General features: G+C 42.5%; 2 protein-coding genes across 2 annotated transcripts in view; one reads left to right on the forward strand and one right to left on the reverse strand.

Moving 5' to 3' along the window:
- On the forward strand, positions 1-7377 carry pcsk9 (proprotein convertase subtilisin/kexin type 9; the record flags this gene model as incomplete). The annotated part of the gene is made up of 12 exons (XM_083888005.1): positions 1-183; positions 1444-1635; positions 2051-2183; positions 2265-2398; positions 2921-3062; positions 3209-3405; positions 3796-3979; positions 4054-4224; positions 4895-5043; positions 5146-5311; positions 6843-7018; positions 7120-7377. The coding sequence occupies 12 exons, from the start codon at positions 1-3 to the stop codon at positions 7306-7308; spliced, it is 2016 nt and encodes a 671-aa protein (XP_083744131.1). The 3' UTR covers positions 7309-7377.
- Positions 7378-12518: 5141 nt separating this feature from the next.
- Positions 12519-13583, reverse strand: part of usp24 (ubiquitin specific peptidase 24) — a gene marked incomplete at both ends in the record, with an annotated part of 26963 nt that continues 25898 nt past the window's right edge. The window contains one exon of the mRNA XM_083888212.1: positions 12519-12581. Coding sequence (XP_083744338.1) covers positions 12519-12581 — 63 coding nt within the window. The remainder of the gene's footprint in view (positions 12582-13583) is intronic.

The raw sequence follows: 13583 nt of genomic DNA on the forward strand, positions 1-13583 counted from the left end.
ATGCGTCGCACCTCTGCGTGGATTGGCTGCTGCTGGGCGCTGTGTTTATGCGCATCTTTGACCGCGAGCGCGCAGGACTCTGTCGAGGAGGACGAGATGATTCGGGACCTGATCCACGAGGACGGTTTAGAACCTCATGGATCAGAACCCGGAGCCGGAGCCGAGGTCATCACGTGCAACAAGGTAAGAAGAGACAAGTCAGAGGCGCCGAAGCGCATCTTCTCCAGAGAACCTGTTCCCACCCGAGTTTGAGTTTGAGGCAACTTTCAGGTCTTCATCTGTGTCACGCAACTTTTTATCATATATATATATATTAATATTTATAATATATATATAGCTATAGTGCTTAACAAATGTATACGTAACAGCTGCCCTAAATGAACAGCATGAGTAATTATCATAATCATTTGTTATGTGTAGTATGTGTTTTAATGCTAAACAATAATCAGTAGTTATCCATGCATTTTCAAATTGACTATTTTACAAAATAAACAAACAAACAAAAAAACTGGTAAAAAAAAACTGGTAAAACACATTATTATTTTTTGATTCAGATGTGAAATTATACTTATTTACTTAAGCATTCCTGAACAGAAACATTTGTTTTGGTGGTTGGATGATAATGCTTGATTCATTTCCGAAGCTAAAATGTTAAAAATAATATATATATGTATGTATACACACACACACACACACACACACACACACACACACACACACACACACACACACACATAACATATAATAACTTGAAAAGCACTCATAGAGCGCAGACCTCCACCAAGGCAGCTTAGCCCCCACCCCACGGATCACGCCCATATTTAGTCAGTTGTTCCTGGTCCTATTGCAGACATTTTCTGAAAAATTCATCCAAATCCGTCCGTGACTTTTCGAGTCAAGTTGCTAACAGACAGACAGACAAACAAACTCTGGCAAAAACATATACCTCCTTGTCATATATAATACATATATAAATATAATAAATTTTTTAAGCACTGTATGTATTAGCACTTTGCCAGGGGTGTTTCAAGAGACTTTGGGGCCCCCCGACTAAAGTGACACCTGGGCCCCTTCACTGACCTGAAGTGAGCATGGTTTCATCGCAGTCCCCTGCTGGTCACACATTTTTTTTTAAAAGAACCGTTGCTGTAGACTGATACACGTTGTTCATCTGGCATCTACGAATAAAACCGCTCGTGACATTTGCGCTCAAACATTCAGCCCCCACAGACGATCGTCTGAGAATATCAGGAGCTCAGTGTGTGTCTGTCTGAAAGCAGCGTTTGCCAAATGATTGACTCAGAAAAATGAAGTTACGTTAAAGAGCAAACACATTATCCTCCATTACAATATGCCCACATGTGTTTTTCTTTGCTACCCATGACAGTTTAACCTCTCGTAAGAACAGCTCAGAAACAGAACAGTTGTCTTGTGCGTCTCCAGGCAGCGTGGCGCGTGCCCGGTCAGTACCTGGTCATTCTGCGAAAGGAGACACAAGACTCTCACGTCCTGAAAACCATCCGGAGGCTGAGAGCCAGATCGGCCAGGAGAGGACACACGCTGGAGATCGTGCAGACCTACGCTGGAGCTCTGCACGGCTTCCTGGCCAAGATGAGCAGTGACGTCCTTCACCTGGTACCTGCTTCACCTGTAGTTCCATCCTCAACTGCTTCATCCTAAACTAAGACAGAATATTTAACACTTTACAATCAATTGGGAAAAAGACATGAAATACACATTTTCACTTCATTTTTCATGTAATTTTAAATATTTGGAAAAGTAACAAGTAGTCCTACCAGAAGATTTCAAGCAGCCTGTCAGACTGACATGAGAAATCAAAGTGGCTGATATAATATTGAAAAGGTTGTATGTAATTGGCGAATGAAAGCGTACCCAGGATAGATCCCTGCAGAATGCCGTAAAAACACGATTCTAATAGAAAAAAGAAACAAAAAAACATATGCGGCAAAATATGGCCAAAATGTCTTATTGCACTGTAGAACTTTTATGTGTTTGGTGTAGAATAAAGTGTGCTTTGTGCTCCTGGCAGGCTATGAATCTTCCACATGTCCATTATATCGAGGAGGACTCTTCCATCTTTGCTCAGAGTGCCCCCTGGAACCTTCAGAGGCTACTGCAGCCCCACGGTGGCACCTCTGAAAATGGAACATATCGACCTCCAAGTGAGTCTGTCTCTTTACCACAAACACACACACACACACACACTGATGATCTAAATCCCCACCCTGTCCATTGCCCTACAGATGATGGAGGGATGACAGAGGTGTATTTAATGGATGGACGTGTTCAGAGTTCTCACAGAGAGTTTGACAAACGGGTTCTCGTCACAGACTTCAACAACGTCCCCGAGGAGGATGAAGTCAGAGTTCATAGACAGGTCCCACACACGCACGAACACACACACACACACACACACACACACATTCTTGTACTTGCTGCATACTGAGGACCGGGTAAAAGTGCTGATAAAGTGAGGACCAGCATTTCCACTTTATAAATCAACACAATTACAAATATCTACTTCATGAATGACATCTTTAAAGAACTACTGGGTGCAGTACCATAAAATGTCTGCAGGTGGAGCCCCAGAGCAAAAAGTGTGTGAAACACTGGGACTGGAAAACAGGTTTTGGTACCAAATTGAGGACCTTTGTTAAAATAAGAGTAGAGCATGTTTACAACCTAAGGAAATGATTTCAGTGAAAACAAAGTGAGGACTGGCCAAAAGGTCCTCACTTCGTAAAAATGACCTCACTTTGTTGGTTAAAAACCCTCACTGGTCCTCAGTATGCCACAAGTACAAGAACAAACATGCACACAGGCAGATAAAACACTTGTGATTCACAGTCTCACTCGATGTGTTTCACCACACTTGTCCATCCGTCTCTGTCTCCTTCAGGCCAGTCAGTGTGACAGTCACGGCACACACATCGCTGGGGTGGTGATTGGCTCTGACTCGGGTGTTGCTCCAGGTGCTGGCATTAAGCTGGTGCGCGTGCTCAACTGTCAGGGGAAAGGCACAGTATCAGGGGCTCTGGCAGGTAGGACTCCACGGTTCTCAAACTGAGTATATTTCACACTAAAGGCGTAAACTTTAATGAACGAAACCAAATTTTGAGCACCTTGAAAATAGCCAATTATCATTGAATGTCATTGTTGAATGTCTTTCTCTCCTCTTCCATGGTAGGGATGGAGTACATCCGAGCAAACTTATTGGCCCGCCCCCTGGACGCGGTGGTCCTTCTGCTGCCGTTCGTCGGCGGATTGAGTCGCTCGTTGAACGCCGCCTGTCGGGATATGGTGGCCAACGGAGCGGTCGTCATCGCCGCTGCGGGGAATTACAGAGATGACGCCTGCCTCTACTCGCCTGCGTCAGAGCCTGAGGTTACATGATGATGATTTAAATAGTTTTTTTTGTTTTTTATGTTGTTTGACAGCCATCAATAAATAACGCTGTCTGAGAGATAGAACATAAACAATCAGGTGTGGCAGGAGTAACTGATTTAATGGATCCATCCACAGCCAATGCTCTGTCCTTATTACACACAAAAATGAGTGGAAGAAGGGCATTCGTTCATGCATGCTTTCTACATTTGTTCATGCTTTCTTTAGTTTTGTTTGTTTAGTTCACTCACTGCATCACTGACGTCAGTTTAGCGACAGGTGAATCAGTCCATTCGGCTACAGACACTTTATTTCTTGGATGGAAATCAGGAAGTAAAAGGATTCCAAACAAACTTAACCTCAGTTCTGTGTGTGTGTCTGTGTGTGCAGGTCATCACAGTCGGGGCAGTGAACGCAGCAGACCAGCTCATGTCACAGGGGGCGGGGGGCACTAACTTCGGCCGCTGTGTCGACCTGTTTGCACCCGGCGATGACATCGTTAGTGCCAGCAGTGACTGCAGCACCTGCTTCACCACCAGGAGTGGAACCTCCCAAGCTGCTGCTCACGCTGCAGGTACAAACAGACAAACGTCTGCCTCAACTAAAGATACAGTATGTGCTATTGTTTGGGTTTGTGTGTGTGTGTAGGTGTGGCAGCAGTGATCCTGTCGTCTAATCAGCACCTGTCACCGGTGCACGTCCTGCAGACGATGCTGCGTCACTCCACCGGCAACACAATCAACCTCCTCCCGCTGCCCGACACACATCGTCTCACTACTCCCAACTTGGTAGCTGCTGTGCCTCCTGCTGTCAGCACAAGTCAGTGACTCACAAAACACACACGCACGCACGCACGCACACACACACACACACGCAAACAACAAGAAAGAAAGAAAGAAACACACAAAAACAAGAAAGAAAGAAACACACAAAAACAACAAGAAAGAAAAACACACACAAAAACAAGAAACACACAAAAACAACAAGAAAGAAAAACACACACAGAAACAAGAAACACAAAAAACAACAAGAAAGGAACACATAAAAACAAGAAAGAAGCACGCACAAAAAACAGCAAGACAGAAACACACACAAACAACAACAAGAAAGAAAGAAACACAAAAACAAGAAAGAAACACACACAAAAAACAACAACAAGAAAGAAAGAAACACAAAAACAAGAAAGAAACACAGAAATAATAAGAAAAAAGAACGAAATACAAAAAACAACAAGAAAAAAAGAAAGAAACACAAAAACAAAAAAGAAACACAAAAACAACAGGAAAGAAAGACATAAACACACACACACAAACAAGAAAGAAATAAACACACAAAAAACAAGAAGAAAGAATAAAATATGCAAAAAAAAACACAAAAGAAAGAAAAACAAAAACAAGAAAGAAAGACACACAAAACAACAAGAAAGAAAGAAACTCACACAACAACAATAAAGAAAGTGTGTACATATATAATCTGAGTGTGTGTGCAGACGGGGAGCTCCTGTGTCGCTCCGTGTGGTCAGAGAGGTCAGGGGTCACGAGCAGCGACACTGCAATCAGCCGCTGTCGTCAGGGGGAGGAAATGATGAGCTGCAGGAGCTTCACACCTGACGGCGCTCATGGAGGAGAAACCATCTCTGTGAGTTCAAAAACCTCTCTTTTTTTTATCTCTTAAATAACTGTATTTAACGCTTAAATCACCTCAGGTTTGATAAATGAACCTTCTCTGTTTTCTATACAGTTGCACACCGGGCAGACGGAGTGTGTCGCATATAACGGCGCACGGGGCAAAGGCGTGTTCGCCGTGGCTCGGTGTTGTGTGAAAAACGGACTGCGCTGCCAAGTCCACGCCAGTCGTGAGCCTGGGAAACACGCCGAGTGTGTCCATCCACAGCATCACATGACCGGTACGTCACACCTGGATGCAAACACTGGATTCATTCTGGATTCGCTGACTGGAGAGGCTGCTTAAGTGTATGGAGTTTAAAGGGATAGTTCAACAGTTTAGGACAAGCTTACAGCGGAGACACTGGTGAAGCAGCCCGACATTGACCTTAAGAGAGTAAACATACAGTAATTAGTGAGCATTAAAGGTGCTAGTGTGTAAAGAGGTGGGTAGTTGTCGGCCTCTCGTTTTTAGAGATTTAGGCATCTCTTTATTTTTACATTTTATATATTTATTCCTTTTAGCCCCTTTCAAAACTGCAGTTTGCAGAACTGACTCTGAATCTATTCCTGTAAAAACCCATAGAGACACAGTATATAAGATGCATTATGCCAGTTACCATGGCAATCAAGCAGAAAGTTAAAAATATATTCCCAGTCACTAATTACTGAACTTTTATTCAGGTTTATTGTCTGAAATATAATATAATACGTATGCTTGTGTAAGTGCATAATCACTATAATCCAACAAAATGTGATGACATAATCACAGCCTTAGAATAAGACGGCCATCGTGTGCTGCTGTGTACTGTGAAAGGTAAATGTCTGTATCTTTAAAGTGCTTTTCTAGTCTCACACTCAAAGCTCACGTTGTCCTGACAGTAGACAACTGTCTAACTGTCTAACAGATCTAACCGACGGACCTTCCTTCCAGTTGAAACGTAGCCCGCTCTACCACTGACTCATTCATGGTGGAAGCTGATGGAGCAAATTAATAAAATGGCTTCACCCATGAAAGGAGGATGTGGCAGCGTGATGGAGAGTAAAGGAGTGGAGAGACTTCCTGCTCTGGCTCGCGAGTGAAAATAAGCTGCTGCTTAAAGCCCCTGTGGCCACTAGGGGGCTCCAAGCTTATGTATCGTATATTGACTTTTTAATTCTCACTTTTTGGTAGCACCAATTGATGTAATAAACATATATATACATATATATATATATGCATATATATGTATATATATTTTACTGTGACTTTAAAGGCGCCATATGTAAGAATGTGGCCAAAAACGGTTACTACACTCAAATTCAAAATTCAGAGGTATTGTTTTAGGTTTCATTTTCTCCACCATTGTAGCTCAGACTTAACTGGCAACCTGTTGTTGCTCGGCAGCTGAGACTCTACTGACTGACTGCAATGATTGATAGACGGCGGTAGGTGGCGCCACATGCCAAAAACATGATTTCAAAAGATAAACATGATTGCGAAAGATTTTTTTTAATGCGAATATTTTGTCTGTACTGTTGTTGTTGGTGAGTTCAGTTTGTTATATGAACATTATTCCTGAGTCTCTGTGACATATTAGGAGGATTTTATGGCCAGTTGCTTTAGATTTATTACATAACGCACCTTTAAATGAATGCTTACATATTGTCTACATAAAGTGTCTCATCCATAGATTTAATCACTGACCCCTCAGATGTCCAGGGTCAGACAATCTGCAGTCTCACCTTTCTCTCTCTCTCGCACTCGACCTTAATCAATCCGTTTGTCTTCAGGATGTACGTCTCTGTCCTCTGCCGACGTCTCGCCCGACTCCCGTCCTCGTCCTCGTCTCAGCGACGGGAAGGGTTGCGTCGCGAGAGACGGAGCGACGTCGCACGCCATGTGCTGCCAGGCCCCGTCTCTGGAGTGTCGCCTGATGGAGAAAACATCAGCTGATGGCGAAAGTCACGTGAGTAAAGAATCATCATGTGATGATGATGATGATGATGATGATGTCAATGACGTCCACTGACCTCTCTACCCTTTGACATCCCTGCTGGTCTCTTACAGGTGGAGGTTTCTTGTCCCTCTGGTTGGACTCTGACAGACTGCAGCGGCGTCTCTCGGGCCTCCGATGTCTCGGGTGCCGTTGCCAGGGGCAACAGTTGCAGCGTCTGCGGCGAAACAGCCGCTGCTGGGGTGACAGGCGTCGCCGTTTGCTGTCGCGTCAGAACGCGAGAGCAGGCCGGCACAGAGTAATCAGATCTCACACCACTGAGACGTTTACACCCTGAAACACACCTCAAACATCTCTGTGTGTGTGTGTGTGTGTGAGTGTCGGCGTCTTTCTATTTTTACTTGTGACTTAAAGGTTCTTCTGTTTCACTTGTAGTATTATGTCTTAAAATGTGCTCTGTATTTAACTGCCCCACACCTACACATGTAACCTCACCTTGTTGCATATTTCAAACCACATAGCACATACAGATTGTGAAATTAAACATCTTTTGTAATCTTTTTTTCTTCTTTTTTTAATAACACAACAATAATGACCCAGTCAGAACAAAAGGTCTCTCTGCTTCTCCTCATGTGTGCGTGGGTTTTCTCCAGATTCTCCAGGTTTCCTCCTACAATCCAAAAACAGACAGAGGTTAATTGGACACCGTCTCTGTGATTGTTCATGGTTTTACCCTCATCTGAATATCCTGCCTTGTTCCTCTTTACCAAATGCTCCCCGCTGATTCAGGCGATTGCTGTGAAAACTCAATCATTCATAAGACAGGTTATTATCTTTGAGACTCAGGACTGTTATTATAGATATTATGTGTTTAAGTTGAAGTGCTCGATCCCATCAAGACTTTAACCAGTAGATATTCAAACAAAAATCAAAGTGGTATCCTGTAACACTCAGATTAATCAGATTAAGACAATAGTATAAGAGACTGCCATGTAAAGCATTTTAAAGGTGCATTATGTAATAAATCTAAAGCAACTGGCCATAAAATCCTCCTAATATGTCACAGAGACTCAGGAATAATGTTCATAAAACAAACTGAACCAGGCTTTTAGCTAGGATTTTTTTAGAGGGTGCCCCCCCCCCTTGCCCTCCGGATTTCAGTCAGTAGTCTCAGTTGATGACTAAAAGAAAGACTAAAAAAAATAAAGAAAATGACTAAAAGACCTCGGTATTTTGAATTTGAATGTAGTAACCGTATTTGGCCACATTCTTACATATGGCGCCTTTAAATGATTGTAAGCCAAAAAGGTCATACTACAAGTACTGAGATTCTAAATATGAATAGATTTTTCTATTAGCAACTTGTGTAAACATCATAATCTGTATAGATTATAGTGTAATCATCATTATAGTGTAAACAACCTGACCACTTTTAGTTTTGATTATTGATTTTTCGTGGCATTGCTTCAATGATGCAGCGTCAAATTTATTTCAATCCACTGTTGCATGAGTCTTTTTTGTCAAGATCTTGTATTTAAAGATTCTCAAAGGTTAAGGTCGAAACTCAGCGTTCGACAATCCATGTGTGAAAATATTGTTTCTCACGCCTCAAATTGTGTTCTTGGAATATGCCCATAAAAACTAGGTGATGTAAAAATCATCAGTATTCACAGTACATCTGTGAATGTGCAGCTGACATTATTATCTTGGCTTAGGTCGTATGTTTTCCCTCACATTTGTCTGACTGTGAGCAGCATTAATCAAAAAAAAGTGAACATATTTGGAATTAAATTCCCTGTGGATGAACCGTAGGTCACGGTCAGAGGAAGAAATGAAATGGATTTCTGGTGATATCCAGACACTGATCCAGATTCAGAATTTTAGTGGAGATACCTTTACTCTAGTTTAAACCTGTTCTCCTGATTCAAATCACTCACCTAGCGGCCTAATGAATGTGCAGGATTATGGGGAACAGTGTGTGTTCACCTCACACCACGCATCAGCAGCACAGTTCTGTGTAATCAGCCTGATTAAGCCGCCTGTGTCACAGCAGGCGAACGTGAAGCGAAAACAACAAAAAAAAAAGGCTAAATATAAGGAGGCGAACGTTTTCGTTTCACCGTCGCGGCTCCAATAATAAGACCTAATTGATCCTGCTGAAAAGTGCAGTAACATGACATTGGCTTCACAGAGGCCACAGATGCACACAGACCATCATCTATCGTGACAAACAAACACACACACAAGGACGACTTCAGCTGCTGACTCACATAGACTGATGGTTAGAGTGTGGGGGAGCAGCACAGGTGCAGCCATCCAACACACACACACACATAAAGGGTGACTCTTTATACAGTACAGTAAAGATATGACAATAACGTTCTAAAGGGGAAGTAAATAATGTTAGAGCTTGGTAATAACAATAGAAAATGCATGTGGGACATTAAATATGACTCTTATAATAGTTGTGGCCACACTTTTACCTGGATATTACTACAATCTACTGGCAATTGCATTAGAAAATAAATAAAACACATAATATAATCTGTTCTTTCTGTACTATAATAATTCTAAGTGTTTCCTGACATTGACAGAACTCTCAAGACACATACATCATCAATGACTGGATCATTTCTAAGCAAAATTATAAACAGAACTAAAATGGGGCGGAGCTTATTGTGCATGTACCTGTCTGCAAGAGGACATGAGATAAGCTCCAAATGAAAATGCACTCACACAAGGCCTTGAAAACCAACGAGACAAACCGCAAATGTACATAAACACACAATGTTTACAAAAGGTTGTGCATTCCAGTTTATTTTATATCAAATTTCCCCTAAATCAAACTCTGATGTACAAATTAAAACTGCGTTTTAACATGCATTACAGAATCCTGTGATGGCAGAAGTGAACGTTTCAAAGTTGAATGACAGTAAAAACCCGTACGTAAGCCAGTTCCCCCATACCCCACGCACTTTAACATCCCGCCCAGCGTCCCATGATTAAAATAAAAATTCATTTTTATTCTTTTACGTTTACTTTTTCCCCTTCTTTGTTATTATTATAATTTTTTAAACATACTCGTGGTGATGGGGCAGAGACTTTTTCAGCTGAATGGGACTCATGTATGACTTGGCACAGAGAGCGTGCAGCTCCGTCAGACGGCACATGACCAGCCACAGAGAAGGGGGCGCGTGATTGTGTGAAAACAAATGCTAAGAATGACACAGCAAAACAACACATGAAGATGGTTATTATGATTTTTTTTTTTTGCTCTCTTCTCCCCGTCGCACAGAGAAGACAAACTTCACCGGCGCTTTCTGCCACACATGCAAACGTGCCGGAGAGCATGGTGTGACATTCACATCAAGTGAGATAAAGAGAGAGAGAGAGAGATGGAAGGAGCCTCAGTGGATCGATCAAATGACAACTCTTCACAGAAATCCATTTTGCATGGTTGCTTCATAGGTCCTCACACTGTAAACATGACCTGTTAAAGCCCGAGACCTAATCTGAGAAACCAGTTTAGGGCCTCGTGTCTTCAGAAGTGAACGCGTGTGGCTTTCCTTAAAACTACTACCGAGCGTGAATCAGTATCTACAAAGTGTCTCTGCTTGAGTGCAGAGCAAAGACGAGCAGCACTTAATTTTCACCAAAAACTCTGTTCTGTCCTAAACCCATTATTTATTTCTTATTAGGATGAAGCCAAACAGCCTCGTCCCCTTCCCCATCCCCCCCTCCCCCCCTCCACACACACACAAAAACACACAGAATCACCAGCTAACAGTTACATTCCAACAGTCCTTGAACACAACACACAGAGGAAATCTTTCCAGGTTCGATTTAGAGTCTAAATGGGGGGGGGATTAAAAAGCCCTGTTTCACGTTTACATCAAGACTATTTGGTGTCACGGTGAGGAGAGGTGAAGACGACATTAATGCGCCTCGTGAGAGAGGTGATGGTGCGGTGTCACGGGTGATGGAGAGATGGAGAGAGAGAGAAAAAATCGGGAGGTTAAGGCACTTCAAGTCTCCCGACGGTTGAGGCGGTGGACACACAGGTGATGTTCTTGAGTGAATCTAGAGCTACATTTGGATTTGGCTCCTCTGTGTGTGCGCGTGTTTATATAAATGTACATGAAAACAAAGGCAGAGCAAAAAACTTCACTGAAAAACAACAAAAAAAAAGAATTAAAAAACCTGATAAAGCAGAGGTAACAGTGAGGCGCGGAGGACCTGTTCTTCGTGAATGTGAGTGAAGTGACACGTTCTTCCACGGAAAAAAAAAAAAAAAATTGTGTGTTTCTCTTTGTGTAAAACCTTGGCACCTAAAAAATAAAACAAAGCTCCTGAGCTCCCACTCAGTTGGCACTGACGGCCCACCGTGGCTGATCTGTGCACTTGCAGGTCAGCTTTTCTTGCATAAGGCTTGAGTTCCAAACATCCTCTCCAGTATTCAATCCATCCACAGTCAAAGAAAAGATAAAACACAGCAATGAGCGGAATAAAAATCCAGCAGGAGAAGCCGTCTGTCAGCGAGAGGAAGAAGAAGAAGGAAGAGGAGAAGGAGAAGAAGAAGGAGAGTGCTGACCATGGCACTGCTTCTGCAGCATCAGATTTGCAGAGGGCCTGGATCTGTCCAGGACAGAAACGTCATCCCTCTGTACTGCGTCTCCACAGCCACGCTGAGGTCACCGCGACTCAAAGGTTGAGTCACAGGCTTCCGTGCGTCTTCTGCGTGAGTGGCACTGAAAACAGAAGCTGAGGAAGGTGAGGGTGTGAGCGCCTTGGAGGCTCTAGAGGAACTGCTGTGTGTCACAACAGACTGGGCCGGACTATAAAGTGCATGCTGAACACCGCTCCCCCTCCCAAGTGTTCCTGTGTGGAAGCGGTCCTGTACAAGTGCACGTGTGTGTGTGTATATGTGTGTATATGTGTGTCTGCTAGTTCCTCTAGAGCGACGACTGTGACCTCTCACATTTTGCATGGCTGAGGAGAAGAGCACAGGAGACTTTAAAATATCATCTTACACTGGAAATTACACCTATGGAACAAATCTTTACAATATGAATATGTTTAAGTAGATACGTTGGCAAACATGAGCACAAAATTGTTAAAACACAACCCAAACCCATCCAACACCTTTCTGTCATTCTGAGTGAATGAATGAATAAAAGGATAAACTGAAGTCATCTGTGATTGTGGAGGGTTTTTCTTTTGTTGTCGTTTTTTTGTTTTTGTTTTTTTTTTGCACTTCCCACTGTTCTCAACTCTGCTGCTCTTAATGATAATGTATCTCCATCATCGCCTTGGCTGCTCTGAAAGGAAGTAATTTCTGATTTATTCATAGCTCCTTTGTTGCCGTGGCGACCGAGAGAATAAGTGTTCTGATTGGCATGTGGTGGAGTCCTAAATGTCCCGAACCAATCAGAGGCGAAGTGCAGCCTTTTCCACTGGTTGCCCCCAGAGCTGTGCCGCCTCTCCTTTGGAGGGATCCTGCTGGTTGGAGGAGCTACGGGTCGACGTCTTCTAGATCGCTCTTTGAGTCGCCGAGCATCATGGGAGATTCTGACCCCTGGGGAGGGAGACAAAAGTGCACAATCAACACCAGAGCAGAAACGCATGATCTCTGTCAGAGAAACAACAACATGCAATAAAAGACACGGCAGAGACATATTTTAGAGGTAGAGCAACTCAAGTTATTGACCTCAGCCAAGGAGGTGTATGTTTTCGGAGTTTGTCTGTCTGTCTGTTAGCAACGTAACTCGAAAGGTTACGGACGGATTTGGATGACATTTTCAGGAAATGTCTGCAATGGGACCAGGAACAAGTGATTACATTTTGGGCGTGGTCTGTAGACACTATCACTATTTTTAGTGCTATTTTGTGGGCTCCCTTGGCGGAGGTCTGTGCTCCCCGAGTGCTTTTCTAGTTTTTGATACATGAAGAGGCAAACTATTACGAGTCCATGTGGGCTTTATAACACATTTATTTGTTCTCAAAAACTTGATAAATACTACGATGATGACAAAGTTGTGGTTTTTGATGACCCATTTTGCAGATGTATTATTTCATTTAAACTAGGGATGGGAATCGGTCAGTATCGGTATTATACAGGTCAAAATCGCTGGATTGGATATCGAACAGATACAAGTGTAAAATCCGATACAATCCAAAAATCCTATCGCATGCTTCATTATGCGCAGACTGTAAAAAATGTAAATAAAATCTGCAAAACCATTTGTTTTGCACATGTTTTACATTCGTTTCTTCTTTTTCAGAGAAAAATATTTGTTAAAGTTTCAGAATTGCGGTCCAACATGACTGTTTCGGAATAATATCGGTTGAGTTTTTATTGGTAATAGACACAAAATAAAATAAAAGTGGTATCGGGACATCCATAGTTTAAACAGTTTTCTTATTTAAAGCATAAATGTGCAGAAACAAAACGCAGAATGAATTGACAAACCGCAATTTTGCACACAATATGAAACTGATTAACTATTATTTAACTGTTTATTTATTCAGATGGAGGTAAAAAGATAAATTGGCCCAAAAGAATATACATTACATATCA

This window comes from Microchirus variegatus (genome assembly GCF_963457635.1).
Source record: "Microchirus variegatus genome assembly, chromosome: 4".
NCBI lineage: Eukaryota > Metazoa > Chordata > Actinopteri > Pleuronectiformes > Soleidae > Microchirus > Microchirus variegatus.